This window comes from Scardinius erythrophthalmus (assembly GCF_964197995.2).
Source record: "Scardinius erythrophthalmus genome assembly, chromosome: 8".
NCBI lineage: Eukaryota > Metazoa > Chordata > Actinopteri > Cypriniformes > Leuciscidae > Scardinius > Scardinius erythrophthalmus.
The window spans coordinates 4538865-4561158 of NC_138228.1; the positions used below are offsets into that span (position 1 = coordinate 4538865).

General features: G+C 39.7%; 1 protein-coding gene across 4 annotated transcripts in view; it reads right to left on the reverse strand.

Moving 5' to 3' along the window:
• The window catches only part of ryr1b (ryanodine receptor 1b (skeletal)), a 135668-nt gene that overhangs the window by 73717 nt on the left and 39657 nt on the right, over positions 1–22294 (reverse strand). For all 4 annotated transcript variants that reach the window (XM_081372215.1, XM_081372213.1, XM_081372214.1 and 1 more), the window contains exons 18-36: positions 21190–21431; positions 20916–21108; positions 20363–20579; positions 20157–20261; positions 19160–19263; positions 18971–19054; positions 18728–18887; positions 17400–17547; positions 16390–16592; positions 16056–16230; positions 14334–14542; positions 13895–14247; positions 12667–12796; positions 12416–12576; positions 6673–6835; positions 6427–6513; positions 5337–5563; positions 3364–3808; positions 120–677 (exon numbers count right to left, since the gene is read on the reverse strand). In XM_081372215.1, coding sequence (XP_081228341.1) covers positions 120–677; positions 3364–3808; positions 5337–5563; positions 6427–6513; positions 6673–6835; positions 12416–12576; positions 12667–12796; positions 13895–14247; positions 14334–14542; positions 16056–16230; positions 16390–16592; positions 17400–17547; positions 18728–18887; positions 18971–19054; positions 19160–19263; positions 20157–20261; positions 20363–20579; positions 20916–21108; positions 21190–21431 — 3964 coding nt within the window. The remainder of the gene's footprint in view (positions 1–119; positions 678–3363; positions 3809–5336; positions 5564–6426; positions 6514–6672; positions 6836–12415; positions 12577–12666; positions 12797–13894; positions 14248–14333; positions 14543–16055; positions 16231–16389; positions 16593–17399; positions 17548–18727; positions 18888–18970; positions 19055–19159; positions 19264–20156; positions 20262–20362; positions 20580–20915; positions 21109–21189; positions 21432–22294) is intronic.

Here is a 22294-nt window from a genome sequence, read left to right on the forward strand (position 1 = left end):
ATAGATAGATAGATAGATAGATAGATAGATAGATAGATAGATAGATAGATAGATAATCGCTGATCTCCTCTAAATGTGTTCCTCAAAGAATTGACTAATAATCTATAGATTAAATTTACCTGCAGTTTTACAGACTCTGGCAGCTTCATTTGAAGAAGCCCCTCCTCTGGTGCTTCCTCTTCCTCCTCTTTGACCTCTTCTCCTACTTCCTCTGCCTCCTTTTCTTCTTCTGCTTTTTCTCCATCCACTTTCTCTCCCTCCTCCTCCGCTGCCTTCTCGACCTCTTCTCCTTCCTCTCCCCCCTCCTTCTTCAGAGCTTTCAGCTCCTCATCCTCCTCCTCCTCTCCAACTCCTTCATCCACGGCTTCCTCCTCCTCTCCTTCAGCCGCTTCTTCTTTCTCCTTCACCTCCTCTCCTTCCTCCTTGGAAGCAGCTTCCTCTCCTGGTTCCTCTGTCTCTCCTGCCTCCTCTTTCTTCCCGAACACACTGGGTTCAATCATCTTGAGAATGTGCTTGACGTCTTCATTGTTGAAGATGCCCATAATGAGGAGGGTGCTGATGAGTTTGAGAATGGGAACGAAGTGGAACTCAACGCTGCCTCCGACAGGATCACGCATGGCCTGGCTGCCATCGAACACGGCTTCGGTAAGCATGCTTAGAGCCTGGGTCTTCAGCTCCTGTAAAAGCAGAAAGAGTGTAGATATTAACAAAGAGATTGTTATCAACAACTGTAAAATACAATGTTTTATTAACATTTCTTCATACTATACAGTATCGATAAAATGCTATAACAATAATCTTTATTACCTCAGGTATTGTTACCACACTGCTGCTATAACTGCGAAATCACCTGCCACTTTTGATTTCCATCACTTGTATTATTATTATTATTGTGTACACTATATGTTCCCTTGACCCCCCAATCCCCTCTGTCTTTTGGCACTTAATTTTTCTTGTTGGTACTTGTTGCAGGAAGAGATTTCTGAGTGAGCAAGAGGGAGATTTGAACAAAGACTGTAGAAAGAGAGATGTCTGAGAGACATTACAAAAGAGAAAAGCTCAGAGGAAAATCACTGGAAAAAGAATGGTTATGATCAGGCAAGAGCTTTAGGATTAGCATTAATATTAAAAAAGCTTTCCAGCGCTGGATAGACCTAAGCGGGAAGGCCTGAGGTAGCGTTGTTTCTGCTCCATTCATGAGTAACATTGGTTTTGCAATAGAGACAGAGCGCATTTAGGCCACGACCACACCCAGGGGGAAAACAAACCAACCGTCCCCATTGACTTTGCATTGCGAGAGGCTGCCTCCTTGTCATTTCTTGCTTCTAACAAGAGACAGAAAAATGCCTAAAAGCTGCTGTGTGACAAGGTGTACAGCAAACAAGCTAAGGAACCCAGAAATAAGTTTTCATAAGCTGTCGACCCCAAAAAACGAGTGTTTAGGACATAAAAGTGGATACAGGCAGTTGAGACAGAGCGTCACGTGTCTCATTACTCTGAGAACTAACGTATGCCCGCTGGAGGAGACCGTAATCGGCAACACAGGATAGTTTATCTTACAGAAATATAATATATAAAACAGACATTTTGATATTTGACTCACCAGTGACCAAATGTTTAACTTACTGCACACGTAGTGTATTTTTAGTGCATACTGAGTGTCAGGATCCCACAATTTACCCATTTGTTCCAGCCTGTATCCACTTTTATGTCCTCAAACGCTCGTTTTTTGGGGTCGACAGCTTATGAAAACTTATTTCTGGGTTCCTTAGCTTGTTTGCTGTACACCTTGTCACACATCAGCTTTTAGGCATTTTTCTGTCTTTTGTTAGAAGCAAGAAATGACAAGGAGGCAGCCTCTCGCAATGCAAAGTCAATGGGGACGGTTGGTTTGTTTTCCCCCTGGGTGGGCGTGGTCTTCAGATTATGACGCGTTGCGCTCTGTCTCTATGTTTCACAGAACTAAGATATGCTGTTGTTGCAATATTAATTATTCAGTTTTGACTGTCATTGTTTGTTGATTTAAAATATCAACAGTGTTTCTCAGAAATTGCTTACTGCACTTTTAAATTCTAATCTTGTATTATCTATTAGGGATGGGCATTCGATTAAATTTTCTTAGTCGATTGTCGGGAGAATTAACGATCGACTATCGATTAATCATTAACATTTTTATATTGAAATTCATTATTTCTTTAACTTTTTATAAATTAAAAATGCAATGAAAATACAAAAATACAGTTTGTTTGTCCTCGATGAGATCTTTATTACAAGAAGATCAACTTGTGGCAGTGAAACTGGACGTTCGGTAGACTTGAAGATTCCTGCGGTGCTCTAAAACAGCGGAACCTGCAGTTGCGAGCCGGCGTTCTTAAACAGAGACCCATGGCCACTTCATCCATTTTCTGTGATCGGATGGTTATCCGATCGTGAAAAGACTAGGTGTAAATGCCCTCCGAAACGCATTTGAGACGGATTTAAACCCGATCGCTCAAACCACTTCAGGAGGAGATCTGAGACGCATTCCATATGAAACTGGACAAGAGTAAATGCATCTGGTTGTTGAAACCACATATGTAAATTTGACTTATCCCAAAAATGCTAAGAAATAAACGTGTGAGAGCGTGTTATAGGCTATATGTCATGTTATAGCCAGATATGACGACGCTACTTCAACACGCATCACCACAGATGAGCATCTATTCATCTATCGCAAATCAAAGTGAAAGTCATTCATCAACACACAATCATCTTCATTAAAAGTAAAGAACCGAAATGATCTTACCAGGGCTGTTGCCGCATCTTGTTGCGGTCTTTGATTTAGACATTTTCGCTGATGATCAATAAAATGCAGCTCATATCAGTTGCTTTCGGTGACGTGCAACAATTTAAATGCATATAGCGCGGGAATTCAAGATCGGATTTATATCCGTTTTGCAAAAACACATTTATGTGACCAGGTGTAAATGGAATCGTTTTGATAAATCAGATAGCTATCCGATCTGAGAAAACGCATGAAGTTCCCATAGAACTTCTGCACCAGTCTACTGATTTCGGTTGAGAAAGATAAGCATGTTGACATGATCTGGGATCAGACGCGACCGCAACCTGGTGACAGCCAGTCCAGCCGCCGAAAACACCCGCTCTGAGGGGACTGACGTTGCCGGGATGCACAGGTACCTCCGCGCTAAAATTAATTCCATTGCTTCAAGACTCACACTACGCAACACAACCTGCATGATTAATCGATAACAAATAAACGTGATCGACGAAATTCTTAACGATCAATTATCGATCGTCGATTAATCATGCCCATCCCTATTATCTATATGTACCAACAATCACTATTGGATCCCACTGTACCTGCAGAGGGATGATGGGGCTTAGGGTGTAGAGATCTGGGTCAGTGCCCACAAAGTTGATGGGGGAGAAGTGTAGCTTGGGTCTGAGGCAGGTTGTGAGACCCACTCCTGGCAGGTCTTGGGCCGAATCTGCATCTGGGAAAAGCTTAATACTAAGCGTCTCTTCCGTCATGGGAATGATGAACTCGCGGTTGGTTCCCAAGCGGTTGCGTTTGGCTGACTCCAGGTGGATACTGATGAGAAGGTCGTAGTAGCCGCTGCGGAGAGGGCCGGGCAGGTACGTGTTCTCAATAGCGTAGAAGAGCTGGGATTCGTCCACGTGGCTGCAGAGGGCATGGGCCACGCGGTTGTTGCCCAACGCACACACGGCACAATAAAGCATCAGAGTGTGATAGTGGAACTTCAGCAAGTCATGCTGCTCAGACAGTTCCAGGACGTCGATACACCTGCAATGAGAGGAACATGTCAACTATCTAGACAAAAAAGATACAAATACTAGATACTGTAAATGCTAGCTTAAGAAAGCCTGGCCATAAAGTTTGAACAAGGGGTGTTTCCTGCGAGGAGGCAAAAAAAACTGGATGAGAAAATAATCCATATTACAAAAATAAAACAACACAAATAATACAAAATTTGACATTAAAAAGTGTAAAAGTCACTCGTGACACCAGTGACAGTGACTGTGACACCAGCAGGTAAAGTTACAGTGGGACACCACGTCTTCTCGTGCCTCCTCTGAGCCCATTGAGTTTTAACAGACCCCCTAAAGCGTGCGGTGGGTTTAGTGGGGGGTAATTGAGAATGAATGGGGGAAAGTCACATGAGAAGAGGCAATGCCTCCATCGCGCTATGATTGGATACGATCCGTTATGATTGGATATGATTGGTTTGTGTGATAAAACCAGCCTCTTGTTTTTGTGCGCGCTCTCTAATCGGCCTGAATGAAGACAATGATGGCGTTAATGGGAAGACTAATTAAAAAGTAAGTAAACAACTAATCTACTTAGATATCACTGCTTTATGTTACGTAAAAAATCTAACTTGAAATGGCGATTGTGGGGTTTTAGTGAGCTTGGGGAAATTAAAAGACTGTGTCTGTGACCAGTGTGTACAAGCGTGATGACTGCTGAAAATAAGTTGACTATTTAATAGAAAAGCTGAACATTAGTTCACAAATAATATATATTGTTTAAACTGTTTATTGTTTAAATAACTGCCTTTAGTTATTAGTTATTATTTTGGAATAAAAGTAAAAATGTGTAAAAACACTAACTTGATGAAATGTGTACTTGGTGTTAATAAATAGAACATTACATAGTGTAGAAAACAAAAACAAAATAGAATTATATTTGGTTTCTCTTTTTTATGGTATGTTTATTTAACCTGGAAAATTAAGTGTAACAGGGACATAAATTTATATATATATATATATATATATATATATATATTTATATATATATATATATATATATATATATATATATATATATATATATATATATATATATATATATATATATATATATATATATATATATCACCCCACACCACTGGTTTGAAGTCAGCCTTAAACAGAATATGTGATAGGCTTTTCTTCCTTATTGAGACGAATTTCCGAGTGATAAAATGTAGAACGGGGTTTGATTGGAGGAGTAGATTGGATCATCGTGGTTTGCTATTGCTGTGATCTCATGTGAGTGATGGGTTTTTCTGCCCTTGTGCCAGTAAACACGTCAGAGAAGAGAAGAAGTACCGTTGCAAGAGGGAAGAGAAGTTATTTTGATTTAAGTTTGTGAGGGCACATGAATAAAAAAAAATAAAAAAAGATGTGCTAGGGTGTTCTGGGTGATTGATAGGTAGAAATATAGATAGGTAGATAGATAATACATACAACATAAGACAATTAAAAAAAAAAAAGTTTTTTCCACGATCATTTCAGTTTTGATTTTTTGTTCTTGAGTCGTCCTACTGTACCTGTTCTCTTCAGGTATATGCAGAGCCATCATGGTGAGAGGATCTGTACATTCCACCATCCATCCGTGCCTTTCGCTCACCCGCCCCACTTGTGGACTCAGGAAGTGGTTGGGCATCCTGCTCCAGATCACAGGGGTCAGCATTTGAACATCAAGCCGAGGAGGACACTGGGGCACTGGGTTCTTGCGCTCACTATGGAACATGGCTGCTGAAAGAGGCATGATATTCTATAGGATGGAGAAAAAAGTGAGACATGTAACTAAAAGACTATTACTTAAAGTACTTCTAAAAGAAAGCTAATGGACCCTATCTTACACCAGGCGTAATGCAGCGTCAAGTGTTTTTTGCTAGTTTCAGCCTGACGCAGTTATCATTTTCACGTCCTGCGCCACGTTGTTTAAATAGCAAATGCATTTGCGCCCATTTGAGTGCCCATGGGCGTGGTGGTCTGAAAACGAGGTGTGTTCTGGCGCATTGTTGGCGCGTTGCTATTTTTTTGGTTATTTAATAAGCGCGTTAGTACTATGCGCCTATAGGCGGGTCCACAACGCGTGTACACTCTGCTTATTAAACGCACAGGGACGCACAGCAGCACACAAACATGCCAAATATTTAAAATAAAAGGATTACAATGTAAAAGATTATTATTGTGTGCATAAAGATATGGTGGAATGAATCCGGCTTGTCCCGTAGATGATCTGCTTGCGCACTTTTACCTCGCGCACGAGCAGATCCGTTTGCGCTCTGGAGACGCGTTCGGTCTTTCCACTATCAAATTCCGTCATGTAAATAGCGAATCCGCCATGGCGAGAGCGCAACTGGCTTTTAAAGGGAATGGGAGGTGAGACTCTGATTGGTTTAACGCACGTAAATCCCAAAACACACTCATTACTCATTATGAGAATAGGGACAACCCTTTTAGACCGTGCGCATGGCGCGCCGACCATTTTTCCCGTCGTTAAACTAGCAAAAGTGGATTCGGACATGCCCTAAGTGAACTTGAGCCGTCCGCTTTAGACCATGCGCTTACTGTAGATCGTTAAAATAGGGCCCAATGACTTCAAGGTCAGTAGTAAAGGATAAAGCTGACCTTGAGTTTTCCAAGTTCCAGCTGCAGCATGTTCTGGCTGCCAGGCAATACAAACACAGCTGGAAACAGCTTAGTGTGGGGCTCCACCTGAGAGAACACATGTATACATATGAGTTCAAATAAACAATATGCACTCCTAACAGTTCAGAAATGACGTACCAAAGACAGGAGCAAGTGAAAGTGGATAAGTTAAAAACAGAACTTTTGAGGGCCACTAGCTCCTTTAAAGAGATGACCTGCACTCGCCTGATAGAAAGTGTTGATCTCCTTCCCATTGGCTGTGAAATTCATTAGACCTGTTGCCAGATCAACCAAGCAACCAATCACCAGATCCTCCTGGCTGAACCTCTGTTGAGTGCTGCTGCCAAACTCTCCTCCCCACACCATATAGCAGTTACTCCTCCTCATACTGATGAACAAACAAGATATTATAAGTCACGAATAAACAAATATTTTATTAATCGAAGGAGAGAAAGAATACTTTTATTTCAGATTTCAATTTCAATAAATTCTGTTCCTTTTAACTTAATCATGTTTTTCATAAAAAATATGAAGCAGCACAACTGGTTTCAATACTGATAATAATAAGAAATGTTTCTTAAGCAGCAAATCAGCATATTAGAATGATTTTTTAACGGTCATGTGACACTGAAGACTGGAGTGATGATGCTGAAAATTCAGATTTGATATTACAGCAAATAATTACATTTTAAAATACATTAAAATAAAAAACTACTATTTTAAATTGAAATAACATTCAACATATTACAGGTTTTGTGTATTTTCAAACAAAGAAATGCAGCCTTGGTGAGCATAAGACCTTAAAAAAAATCTTAAAATAATATATATTTACAGTACTTGGGAAGCAAAATTTCATAATTTACTTAGTTCAAATTAAATCTTAAGGCTTTAAATTAAGTGTGAATTAAGTTTTTTTTCTAACCAGCTCGAAAGATACAACTACATGCTGCCTTCCACAAGCAACAACCTCTGACGTAAACAGAGAAATTCAAAACATTTTGATGAAACATAAGACTGCAAATCGACTCATCATTCATGTGGGGAAGAATGATATCCATAAAGAGCAGTCAGAACAGCTTAAGAAGGATTTCAATGAACTTTTTTGAAACACTCAAAAGACTGAAAGTACAAACATTCATCAGTGGACCACTCCCAGCAAGAGGAAGTAACAGGTTCTCACGGTTGCTTGGGCTTAATTCATGGCTGCAAAAAACCTGTAATATAAAAGGAGTGAACTTCATAGACAACTTTAATCTTTTCTGGAATCAGAGGCCACTGTTTCAACAAAATGGCCATCTTCCAAACAAACTGGGTTCAAGAGTGCTAAAGGACAATATCCTTTTCTCCCTTCACCATCCTTCTGCCAATCCAATCAACCAGAATGGCACACACTCACCTGGACACAGTTTGAATGACCACAGGACTTCGCTTCAGGACTTGAATGGACATGCGGCTGACACATCTCACAAAGACAATGATAACACCATGCAGCCAAAACAACTTCTGCTCATGGACACAACTTCAGCTGAGCCCTGCCCACTGAGCTCACCAGAGTCAGACTGTGACATATTAGAAATGTCACAAGATTCAGCTCCCAAGGACAGCATATTACAGCCTCGAATAACAACAGATTCAGCACCCAAGAATGACCAGGGAAGCCAGGACAGCATATTACAGCCTCCAATAACAACAGATTCAGCACCCAAGAATGACCAGGGAAGCCAGGACAGCATATTACAGCCTCCAATAACAACAGATTCAGCACCCAAGAATGACCAGGGAAGCCAGGACACCATATTACAGCCTCCAATAACAACAGATTCAGCACCCAAGAATGACCAGGGAAGCCAGGACAGTACATTACAGCCACCAGTAACAACAGATTCAGCACCCAAACACGACCAGGAAAGCCAAGACAGCATATTACAGCCTCCATTAACACCACAGCCACTCTCACCGCTATCACTATCTCCTACATCCCCATTGATGTGTTTCTCAGAGAAAATGGAAAAACTAGTGTATGCTGGAACCCAATTCGCTGGAAGCCCCCAGATATCAACCAGAAAAACATCACTACCACCAAAGTCTATGGGCGCAGCTCGCCCTCTCCCCCCTCCCCCTCCTCCCCGAGCATTAAGGCCCCTTCCACAACGCCAGGGCCCACAACTTCCACCGTCTGCTCGAGGTGTTACAAAATCAACTGATACCAGCTCCAAGTGATTTGTGCCGGGTCCCCGCTGTGATAACAGTAACTTTCTCAAATGTTTACAGAACAAGCGGGAACCCAGTGTTCCTGTATCATCTGTTCATTCACATGTTAGAAAGTCTAAGGCCTTTAAAAGCCGTACAGCAAACCCATCTAATCTGGTGCCTATCACACGACAAACTAAGATTGTGGACACAAAAAGCAAGACTGTTAAGTTAGCACTTTTAAACATCCGCTCACTTAAAAATAAATCACTTCTAGTCAATGACTTTATAAGCACATACAACCTGGACTTTATATTTCTAAATGAAACTTGGCTAGAAGCCAGCTGCAGTGCAACAATCCTCAATGAAACATCTCCTCCGAACTTTACCTTTATGAGTGTCTCCAGAGCTGGAAGGAGAGGTGGGGGTGTAGCTGCTCTTTTTAAAGATGTCTATCAATGTAAGCAAATATCATTTGGTAATTACCCGTCTTTTGAATATCTGGGTATTGTGTTAAAAGGTGCTCCACGGATTTTACTTATCACTATTTACAGGCCTCCAAAATACTCTTCAGCCTTTGCTGAAGACTTTACAGAACTGTTATCAATAATTTCCTCAGAGTTTGACAGTTTCACTATTGCTGGAGATTTTAACATTCACATAGATAATTCAGAAAATAATATGGCAAAAGAAATCAATACTGTTTTAAAAACTTTTGATCTGATTCAACATGTACATGGGCCCACACACAATCGTGGACACACTCTAGATTTACTTATCAGTAAGGGTCTAAACATTTCATTGAATGATATTAAGGATGTCGCACTCTCTGATCATTACTGTATTTTCTTTGATTTATTGATCTCTCCTGCCATTGAAGTTAGATCTGTGTCTGTCAAGAAGAGATGCCTAAATGAGAACACTAGTGTACTATTTATGAAGGCCATATCCCTAAGACCGAGCATATCTGCTGACTCGGTTGATTCTCTCCTTGTTTCTTTTAACTCGAAGGTTAAAAATGTAATTGATGATATTGCTCCTGTGAAAGTCAGGAAGAATGGTAAACAAAAAGCACCTTGGAGAAACTCAACAGCAGTGCAAATTATGAAAAGACAATGCAGAAAATCAGAGCGCATGTGGCGAAAGACAAAACTTGTAATCCACTATAACATCTATAGAGACACCATTCGTGCTTTCAATATGGAACTAGGCAAAGCTAGACAGACTTTCTTCTCCAATATCATAAACAGAAACCTAAATAATACTCGAAATCTCTTCGCTACTGTCGACAGACTAACAAATCCCCCAAGCCAGATTCCCAGTGAAATGCTCTCCGACAGCAAGTGTAGTGAGTTTGCTACCTTTTTCTCTGAGAAAATCAATAATATTAGAAAGGTGATCAGCACATCCTTGAGTTGCACTGAGGTCAGACAGATCAGACTACAACCTGAGAAAGTAGTTACTATGTCTGATTTTGAAGAAATTGATGGCAAAATTCTGAAAGAAACCGTTCAGCACCTTAAAACATCAACCTGCGCCCTTGACACACTTCCCACATCTTTTTTTAAAAGTGTGTTAGACTGTTTAGAAGCAGATCTCCTAGAAGTGGTAAATGCCTCACTTTTCTATGGAAGTTTTCCAAACTCCCTTAAAACTGCTGTTGTCAAACCCCTCCTGAAAAAGAGCAATCTGGATAAGACTATATTAAGCAACTATAGACCGATCTCAAATCTTCCTTTCACAGGCAAAATCATTGAAAAAGTTGTCTTCAACCAGCTGAACAAATTCTTAAACTCAAATGGATACTTTGATAATTTTCAATCTGGTTTCCGACCGCACCACAGCACAGAGACGGCGCTCATTAAGATAATAAACGATATTCGCTTAAATACGGATTCAGGCAAATTATCAGTGCTGGTTCTACTCGACCTCAGTGCTGCATTTGACACTGTCGATCACAAAATACTTCTGGACAGGCTGGAAAACTGGGTGGGGATTTCTGGGATAGTCCTAAAATGGTTCAGGTCATACTTAGATGGGAGAGGTTATTATGTGAGTATAGGTGACCATAAGTCTGAGTGGACGCCCATGACATGCGGAGTCCCTCAAGGCTCAATTCTTGCGCCACTCCTGTTCAACCTGTACATGCTCCCAATGAGCCAAATAATGAGAAAGAACCAAATCGCTTACCACAGCTATGCAGACGACACACAGATCTACTTAGCCCTATCGCCTAACGATTACAGCCCCATTGACTCCCTGTGCCAATGCATCGATGAAGTCAACAGCTGGATGTGCCAAAACTTTCTACAGTTAAACAAAGACAAAACTGAAATCATTGTGTTTGGAAACAAAGATGAAGTTCTCAAGGTGAACGCATACCTTCACTCTAAAGGTCAAACAACTAAAAATCAAGTCAGGAATCTTGGTGTGTCTTTAGAGTCAGACCTTAGTTTCAATAGTCATGTCAAAGCAATAACTAAATCAGCATACTATCATCTGAAAAATATTGCAAGAATTAGATGCTTTGTTTCCAGTCAAGACTTAGAGAAACTTGTTCATGCTTTCATCACCAGCAGGGTGGATTATTGTAATGGACTCCTCACTGGCCTTCCCAAAAAGACCATAAGACATTTGCAGCTCATACAGAACGCTGCTGCCAGGATTCTTAGCAGAACCAGAAAATATGAACATATCACACCAGTACTCAGGTCATTACACTGGCTGCCAGTTACTTATAGGATTGATTTTAAAGTATTATTACTAGTATATAAATCATTTAATGGCCTAGGACCTCAATACATTGCAGATATGCTCACGGAATACAAACCCAACAGATTACTCAGATCATTAGGATCACATCAGCTAGAAGTTCCAAGAGTTCACTCTAAGCATGGAGAGTCTGCTTTTAGCTATTATGCCAGCCGCAGCTGGAACCAGCTTCCAGAGGAGATCAGATGTGCTCCTACAGTAGTCACATTCAAATCCAGACTCAAAACACATCTGTTTAACTTTGCATTTAATGAATGAGCACTGTGTCACTGTCTGTCCGACTGTTTATACTGTGTCTTATTTTAGTCTTTATTCTAAACTGTTTTAATTATTTTTAGTTCTTTCTCGTTTCTTTATTTTAAACTGTTCTTTATTCTAAACTGTTTTAATTATTTTTAGTTCTTTCTTGTTTCTTTATTCTAAACTGTTTTGTATATTCTTATTTCTTCTGTTTATTTTTAATAGTATGTAAAGCACTTTGAATTACCATTGTGTATGAAATGTGCTATATAAATAAACTTGCCTTGCCTTGCCTTGCCTAACCCCATTGTAAAAATTAAATAAAATCTCAAATAAATGCATCTTGTTTTAAGGCTTCTTACTTTTTTTTTACTGAAAAACAAGAAGAAAATACTAAAAAAAGAAAATAATTTTTCTCCATCATATTTTTTATTATTATTTTTCTAGAGGCAAATGTTTTTAACATGTGCTGTACATCCAAAATACTATGCTGTACATATCATAAATGATAGGTATTACACTTTTTCGGTTTCACAGTAAAAATAAGTTTCTTGAGGTAAAATCTCTCCCAACTGATTCTGAAGGTCGGTTGCTGAAGTAGGCCACCAGTGCAGTGCTCTTACATCACCAAAATCGATATTCACCTACATCACCTCACTATACTGAACATTTATTTTTAACCAAATGCTTCTCCGCACTGCAGCTTCTTGTATTTGTCCACATTGGCCAACATTTCAATGACAGCTGAATCTTTATCACATCTCACCTGTCGTGTATGTTGCCCTTGTCGTCTCCAACAGTCAAAGTGACAGTACGGACCTTAGACAGGTCGAAGTTGAGGTCATACATGTGGAAGTCAGGGGTGACCCAACCCACCCATACCCCGCTAGGCTCTTGCCCGGCGAAGATACGGACTGAGTAATAATACTGCACAGTGGAGACAGAGAGAGAGAAGGAGACGTGAGGAAACGAGCAGAGAATGTGTCATATATGATAGATCTTGTAATGAAGACTGACTGTAGTCGTATTGAGGATGATCTCCGGGTCGTCGCGATCATCGGGCACAACATCCTCCATCAAACGGGGCATAAGAGGTGGAGGTGGAGGAGGGGTAGTCATGGCTGCCTTTTTAGCCTTAAACAGGAAGCTGAGGGAATACATTTGAGTGGTCAAGTATGAACGAGAGATTTGTAGAGAACAAGAGAGGTATATTATTTCGGTAACAAGTACTCTTTTTAGAGGTATGCTAAAGGTATACATATATAAAGGTATACATATACAGGAAAAACACTTTTTAACACTTTACAATATGGTTCATTAGTTAACTGCATTAGTTAGCATGAACTAATAATGAACTGCACTTATACAGCATTTATTAATCTTTGTTAATGTTAATTTCAACATTCACTAATACTTTATAAAAATCTTGTTAACATTAGTTAATGCACTGTGAACTAACATGAACAAACAATGAACAGCTTTATTTTTATTAAAGGGGTGGTATCATGCCCTTTTCAAAAGATGTAAAATAAGAGTCTGATGTCCCTAGAGTGTGTATGTGAAGTTTTAGCTCAAAATACCCCACAGAGATTTTTTTTACAGCATGTTAAAATTGTCACTTTTTGAGGGTGAGCAAAAGAGCTCAGTTTTTGTGTCTGTCCCTTTAAATGCAAATGAGCTGTGCTCCCGGCACAGAGGGCGGAGCTTCAACAGCTCTTGTGTTAGCAGAACCTCACACAGACATGCAGTTAAAATTTAAAAACCTTTTTGCCTTTTATGTTCAAACTGGAGTCAGACAAAGACTGAGAGACTCAAGAAGTGACAACATTTCTGAATGGTTAGTTGATGAATTTATGTAGCTTGTCATGATAATCTATAAATCACGTTCCCGGGGGCGGGGTTTATGTAGATTCTAGGGTTTGTTATGTCACTAACCCGGGAGGAAGCCCGTGTAGTCCCTACCAGCCGTTTGTTGTAGTCCTTAAAAAGCAATGTCTTTAAAAGAAAATATCTCCCTTTGCTTTGAACTTTGAGCGTTGTAACTTTGCAGATGTTGTTTATGCTCAAACAGCAACATTACACACTAACTAAAGTTAGATAAGTGAAATCATAATCAACCACCCCTGAGATTTACAAATACAGTAACAAATGTATTGCTTGTGGTTAGCTTATGTTAGTTAACTGATGTTAACTAATGAACCTTGTTGTAAAGTGTTACCACTTCATAAAAGTCCTCAGTTCTCACCCTTTCTTTTTTCCTTTCTCGGACGCAGTGTCTTTGTCATTTTCTTTACTGCTTGGGATATCTTTGGGCACGGATGGCTCCTTTTCCTTCTCCTCCTGCTCTTTGCGACTGGCTGACTTTTTCAGCACCTCAAATTCAGAGTCGGGGTCCACCTCCAGCACCTGATCCTCAGGGATGGTGAGGGTCCGAGTGAGGGGAGTGGTGCCAGCGGTGACCTTGAAGGTCAGGTCGAACTCTACAGGCATGCTCAGTCTGAAGAACAACATGTCTGTGTTGGCGTTTTGGGATCCGAATGTCTTGTGGGTTATTTTCAGGCAGGGGGCGCTGTCTACGGTTCCATCCACACGAGAGACCTACAGGTCACAATAAAGGACAATAAAGCAGGTCCATAAACTTTAACTTTAAACTCAATTAAATGTCACAAAGATTCCTCAAATACCTCAATGTGGTTGTGGTCGGTGGGAACAGGGACAAACTGAGGCAGGCTCTTACTGAACCACATTGTGATGTCTCTCTTCATGTTGATGGCGAATGGCTCAAAGCCCTCTTGGAGCCCACAGATGGCGAAGTAGCGTAGGCTGCTAACATTCTGACCTAGGTTTATGCGGCCAACCTGAGAAAGACCCAACATGCAGACTGGAATAAAACCTGGAGAGAGAAAAATGAAGAAAAGAGGCTGATTTATAGCAACAAAATCGATACAATGTAGAAAAGAGATATTTTGCGTGGCAATATTGTTTTACAAATACAATATATCCAGTATTTATCTTTTATTCGATAGTAGAATAACAAAATCAACTGCTTTTTCAGTCCACTACTATAATGCTGTTTTTTCTGGTAAGGTCAAAAGGAAGAGATAGTCAGTGTGCAAGTTGGTAAAACCAAGACGGAGTCGTCAGAGAAAGAAATAATCCATGTTTGAATACAACGTATGGACTTATTTTGAAATTTTTTAACAAGGATGGGACAAAGGTGATGGATATATGACACATTAGATTTGCAAAGAGTCTTGTATGATGATAAAATACTCTGGGAATACTTCGAACACGAGGACTGACCTCACACTCCATCATAGAGAGATAGGGTTAGCCTTAGATAAGGACAGCAAAGCTACTTTAAAATCAGCTTCTTTTTGGGGACATTTGCAGTTGAAAAAAGGTAATACATAGCTATATATGTAATCACAATACTTAGCATGCCACAAAATGTATTTAATCGCAATAATTTTGTATTGTGACTTAAGAATCGTGATAAATTGTGTTAGCCTTAGCTATGGACTGCAAAGCTGAAGTTAAATCAGTTCCTCTGGGGGCAATTGCAGTAAAAAAATAAAAGTAATAACTCGCAATATATAGGTGCGTTCATGCCATCATAATTACCATAATTACCAGATTACACCTCACATCCAAGTAGAACTCATAATTATAACTTGTAAACTTGGAATTTTCTGAGAGCTCCTACTTGTACCACCTGAACACTGCAGATTCAAGAACGTCATGTGTTGTCATCTCATAATTACATTAATTACTAAATTAATTACTAATTATATCTTTTTTTATTAGTAATTAATTACTTAATTACTAAAGCTGCATGTTGACCCCATTTGATGCCAAACACCATTAATACTTGTGCATTTTGTGCCAAAAATGTAATCAACATCTAAGGTGCCATATTAGATTTTGCTATTAAATTTGCATATTGAAATACTCTATTGAATGGCTTTACAAGACTTAAAACATGGCACATTAATCATATGGACAGTTTTTATAATACCTTTAGGTTGCTGCCAAGCCAGTCTATTATTCAGAAATTTATATTTTGTTTAATGGAAGAACGAAATTCATACAGGTTTTACGAGAGTGAAAGTAAATGATGAGTATTTTCAGTTCTGTGTGAATTATCCATTTAATACCTTAAATCCATTTCCTTAATACTACAAACACCTATTCAATCAGAACTAAATTTCAATTACACATCTTTTTAAATCCAAGACTAGGATTGATCTGTGTCTGTGGAAACAAACCTCTTGAGACTCACCCAAACACTTAACTACAGACTTTTCCTGCATGACAAAGCTTATTTAAAAATACACATTACCTCTAAAAAACTAATTATTGAAAATTTACTACAAAAACAACAACTTTATAGCTCAAATCCTCACCGTCTCCAGGCTCGATGTCTTTGAAGGCCATTTCAGAGCCAGAATCGCTGATCAGCATCTCTCCGTTAAGAGTGAACATGATGTTCATTTCAGTGAGGTCTATCATGCAACCGACCACATCACCAGACTGCCACTGACGACCAAATGGCTCATTACCAATGTGCCATCGCTGAGCCTGCAGGGAGTGAAAATGAGAGTAGTTTAGCTTTTATTGCAGCTATACAAAATAGTTTGTCAGCAACTTGTGCGGCAAACAATCCAATTAGCTGGAAAGATGTCCTACAGCCTGTTACCATATAACACAGCAGAGTTAGATTAATATGACACCACTGACCCTGTTTCCATTAAAGACATAAGCCAGCTCATCAGAGCCAAGCTCAACATCAGAGCGGACGTTCGGTCGAGCCCAGCCCACCCTCATCTCTCCTGTGGTTACAGCCTCAAACTCAAAGTACCACTTTCCTGAGGTGATGGCGTACTGCTTCTCTGCCCTGAAGATACGTACTTTATCTCCACCTGTGTTCTCAACATGACCACCTGTGGAAAAAAGAGATTTGAAGAATTTAGAACTGAATAAACAATACATTTACATCCAATTCTGGATCCTAGTATATCCTACTGAATCAGGGCTTGACATTAACATCCGCCAACCTGCCGAATGCGGGTGGATTTCATCTCTTACTAGCCACTTTGGCGGGTTGAATTTTATATATAATATATAAATTTTTCAATTGCAGTTTTTTAAAAAGGCATCTGAAATAATAACCTAAGTGCAATGAAGTGTTGTCAACCATATTGATTTTTCAATACATATCAATACTGAAAAACGCTTCCAATACTCGTTTTTTATTGTTGGTGTTACAGGGTTGGAATATCTGTGTGGGATTGCGCTTATTGCGCATTTACTCATTCCCGAAGATTTTGTGTTCACACCCAAAGTGCAGGAACATAAAGCCGCCTCTAGCGCTTAAACTGTCAAATTCACACAAAATAATGTCAAAATACTGCTCTTGCCAAGTATTCACGTAAACACAGACAGTTATGTTTTAAGTGAATGTAAGCAGTTGAGCAAGAAAACGTATGTGTAACACTATATGGATCTGTGCGTCAGGTCTTAAAGTGACAGCAGCCTAATATACCTTCTGCCAAATTATGAGATAATATAAAAAATATTGGCAGTTTTTCCCATGGTATCGGTGTCAAAATTGTGGCCAGTAAAAATGCTGAGTGGCTAGTAACTTTGGAAAACCATTAGCCACAGTGGCTGGAGAACGTAAGTAAAAGTAAATGTCAAACGCTGTATATGAAAGACATGAAAGTCGTATATGAAAGACAAAGACTCACTGCTCTCCTGATCTGGAGGCTCGATGTTGTATCCATAGCCAATCAGAGTGCGTACAGCGTTGTTCACACTGTCTCTGTTAGTCTTCTTTGTTCTCTCATCCAGCAGGTTGTATGGCACCAAACGAGGGTTACGTTTATTCAAGATGTCCTGAGGGTAAGTAATAAGAGTAAAAAGTTTGGGCTCCCTTTCAAGTATTAATTGAATTCCAGTTCACAGATATTCCGTCCAAAAGTTCCCGTCCAAACTCAATTATCAGCGCAATATGACTGAAGCGAAATTCACAAATCACACATAATGTGCACGCGCTCACCAGTGTGCTCCAAGATTTGTGCAAGCTGTTCTTATCACAACGCATATGATAAAATGTGCGATCCATTTGAATTTTCAGTTGATTTAAAACACTTTAAAATTCTGATTTAAAATAATTTTCAACTTTAAAACACTATTAAGTCTAAAAAGACTACATAAACTAAAAGTACAGATAAAAATGATCTAACTTAAATTAGAAAGCTTTTTAAACTACTCACGTTTTTTGGACTAACTTGTAGAAATGATAATAGATAATCTGTTAATGAAACATATTATTCACTATAGATTTATATTACAACTGTGGCATGTTGTAGCAATAGTTTCAAAATGTGTAAGTTGCTATTTTTCATAACAAATGCTATAGATTAAAAAAAAGAAGTCAACATTGGCCCAACGAGGAGCCATCAATGATCTCACCTGTAATTACAGCCTTATTCTAACAAATGCTACAGTTAAACAAGTACAAGAATTATGGCACTTTTTCATAGGGGAAAGTATAAGTTAGGATCAGGAGCTTTAAATTCTGGACCTTCATGAGGTATTGACCAAACAATTTGTTTTCCCTATGTGTAAAATGTGTTCTGTTCAAATGATGACTGATATTAGCAAAACATAGCCAAAATCATTAAGAGCCTGATGAATTGTTAAGAAGTAGGAAATAAACCAAATGCTAATATAAGTAATATAAAATACATCATATACGCTATGTAAACAAGTAATTGTTAACTAGGCTATTACTTTATCAATTATGTTATCAACCAACTTTGCATGTGTGGATGATAGGTAAGATACCACAAAAGACCATTTTGCAAAAATAAAAAAACAAATAAATCACACGAGGGAGCATGTCCTGGGAAACGGTTCACACTTCAACCCCCCAATGTTCAAAACTACGCCCTTGCCTGGATGGTCTACTTTTTTCTTTCATATTTCTTGGATCTCGCCCGTTTTCGTCCACCATAATGTGTACGCAACTGCAGTGACGTAACTGTAATTTCTGCTCCCACATCTACTGTACCTGCATAATGCTGTAGGTCCATCCTTGTCTGACTCTGTCCCGTGCCCAAACATTGTGCCCATTTTCCGCCAGCTTCTCCACCAGCTGGTTCTGATTGGGCGTCAGTTTGACATGATTGAGGTCCAGAGGAGCAGGTTTGTACCCACTGCTCATCACATAACTGACCAAGAAACAGAAAATATGAAAACCAAATCCGTATACATTTACAAGATGAAAGTGTGGGGTTTTTTTAGGTTTACATACGTTTTGGGCAGTTTGATCTTCCTCAGATTCTCCTCTGCTTTCTCATCTCCCATGCCTACATGGCAGCCCAGAGCTAAGAGGGTTCTGGAGAAGCCAAGGAGAAAAAAAAAAGTTGATCAATAAATTGGATAGAAAGACGGATGCATAAGCAAGTGACCTTCAGAGATTTGAGATTCAACAGACACTCACTTCAAGGTCTCTCCAGACATCTGGAGGTTATAATTCCTCTCGGGTTCTGGAAGACTATGAAAGTCCACCAGACACGGGTGCAACTTCTTATTATCATCCCTGAACTGAGAGAGATAGCATTTTTTTACTTTATTTAAACATTTAACTTCATTAAGGATCTTGTGTTTATGGGTGTGTTCACACTTGGCATGTTTGGTTTGATTAAAACGAACCCTGGTGCGATTGCTCTGTTAGTGCGGTTCATTTGAATAAGTGTGAACGCTGCCATCTGAACCCTGGTGACACCAAACAAGCGGACCGAGACCCATCTTTTCAGCGTCTCGGTCCGCTTGTTTGGTGTCACCAGGGTTCAGATGGCAGCGTTCACGCTTCCAAACAAACTCTGAACTCAGTTCGAATGAAAAATGAATGCAACACGGACCAAAGACATGTAAACAAACCAAAAAACGGGACATGATGTCTCAAGATGCGAACCTAAAAAGGACAGAATGCTCAAGCATGCCTGTTTTTTCTCGTGATGGTTGTGATGTTGCCCATCACAGATTAGTACAGGCATCAGAACCACGTCTCCTCGCAGCAGATCTTCGTTTGTGTGTGTAACGGAGGGATTCCTGCCGCTGTTTTGACTCCTTAATACATTTTATAAGCTCTTCACGAGTTCTCAGCTGGTCATAATACCATCATATGTAGGCTACACACATACAACGAGCACATTTAGCCCAGAGTACAGCATTGTTATGGATGTTCGGTAAGTTATATACATAATAAAAGCAGACCAATCCGTTTGTGAACACATCCCTATGCCTTTAGCTTCGATATCTTTAGGTTCGATGTTAAAATGCCAGTGTGAATGCTAAGCAGACCAGGACTTTTTTTTTTTTGGTCCGGACCAAACGAACCAAGCGAACCAAACTACAAGTGTGAACACAGCCTATATGTATGTGTGTGGTTGAGTTGGTGTTTATTTGCGAAAAAACAAGAGGCAGAAAGCGCTCACCACTCCATAGGTCCAACCCTGCTCAATACGGGTGACGGCCCAGAGCTCGTGGATGTTTTCGGCAAGTTTCTCTCTGATCCGCTCCAAATGAGGAGGAAGCACAATCTACAAATGACATACACAACACGTACATTGACCGCTCAGTGAAAGTGTTTCTGCCAAGCAACAGTGGAGTGAGGGAAACAAATGTGGGTAGTTTAGTTTACCTGGGCAGTGTCAACAGGACAGGGAGTGAATGAAGTGTGTGTGAGGGACTGCGTGGGGCCCAGCAGGTTTCGGACTCCACTGAAGTCATGTTTATACTCCTTAATGTGCTCAATGCGCATTCTGTCTTTGGGAAGAAGAGCTTCGTAACATGGTGCATAACCAGGAGGGGGCAAGAACTTAAAGTCCCCATGGCGGCCTCCCAAAAGGAAACGAGCTCTGAGAAATGAATGAAAACACGGGTCAGCAAGTGAGAAGACATTATAAATGTGCATGAATTAATCATATTTCTAATCTACTGATTTTAGTATTTAGTGTTTTCATTAATTATTCAGAAAATATTGTCCGTGTCTCGGGGCCGATAAGATGTTTTTGGATATATATGTCTCACAGAGGCTGCATTTATTTATTCAAAAAAATATATTACAACAGTCGCTTTCTGAAATATTATTACAATTTAAAAAGAACAGTTTTCTATTTTAATATATTTGTGAATATATGTACATACATTTTATAAGAAAAGTAAAAACAAAACAAAATAATAACGTTAATTACTTCACTCCAGCGGAGAAGCTAATGACAGGGAAGAAAAGGCCGTCTACGTTGAAGTTCTCAAACATTCCCTGGACTGGATGCCCATTAATACGAAAGGAGATACTGGGCACGCTCAGGTCCAGACAGCAGCTCACAACATCATCTGCTGCCAGGATGTGCTGGTTGGGCGAAGCCACCTGACGAGACACGTGACCTACACAGAGAAAATTATGTTTGAGGAACATAAATACTCACACACTGCTGTATATAGAATATACAAGATCACCACATTTACCTGACCACAAGTGAAGGCCATCAAAGCCATAAGAGTAGAGATCATCACCAACACCGTTGCCACCCCAGCCCTCTCCTCCTCCAGGGTACGGACTGAAGCCCTCAGTCAGAGCCCAGCCAACACGCAGATGGGTGGCCTGGGCTGTCACAAACGGCTCCACATAGTCCACCATCACCTCAAAGTACCACTTCTTAAACTGTGTGGAACCTTCACAAGTCCCCAAAAAGATATTGGGCCTCACGCTACAAGGAGAAAGTGACATTTATACAGTAAACGGTTAATAATCTTTTCAATTTCTTTGATTTAGTGCATCTTCAGGAACAAAAGCTGCAGTAAATGAAATTCTGCAAGGTGCAATTAATTTTAAAAGGATAGTTCACCCAAAAATGAAAATTCTGTCATCATTTATTCACCATCATGTCTTTCCAAACCAGCAAGACTTTTGTTCATCTGTGGAACTCAAATGAAGGAAAGGAACGATATGAAAGGAACTTTTACGATCTCTTTATGAATTTTTTGAAGCGTCAAAGTGTTAGTTGCATAGACTGACAATGAATGGACAGAAAGCTCTCAGATTTCATCCAAAATATCTTAATTTGTGTTTACGAAGATGAATGAAGTCTTATGGGTTTGGAAAGACATGACGGTGAGTAATTAATGACAGAATTTTCATTTTTGGGAAAACTAACCCAAAGAAGATATATTATGCCATTTTACAAAAACTTGATTTTGTTTTTTGGGACCTGCTAGAATAGGTTTTCATGCCTGAATGTTCGAAAAACACATTTGATTGTTGCAGCTCCTCTCTTCCCAGTCTGTCAGTAATGATCTGTTTAGTTCCTCTATCTATGAAGCCACTCCTTCCGAAAAGCACAATCTTATCTGATTGGTCAGCTGGAGCAGTGTGTTGTGATTGGTCAAGAGCATGTTTGGGAAATGTCCCACCCCTTACCATAACCGTGAGTTTCAACACACTACTAACGCCCCTTTTCTCTGCGTATGCCTAGGGCGAGTATTATTTAAATGGAATATTGTGGTATGTTTGTTCCCGGAAGAAAACTCAAGAATACTATGGAGGCGTTTCAGAAACTGTGCTCTGATATAG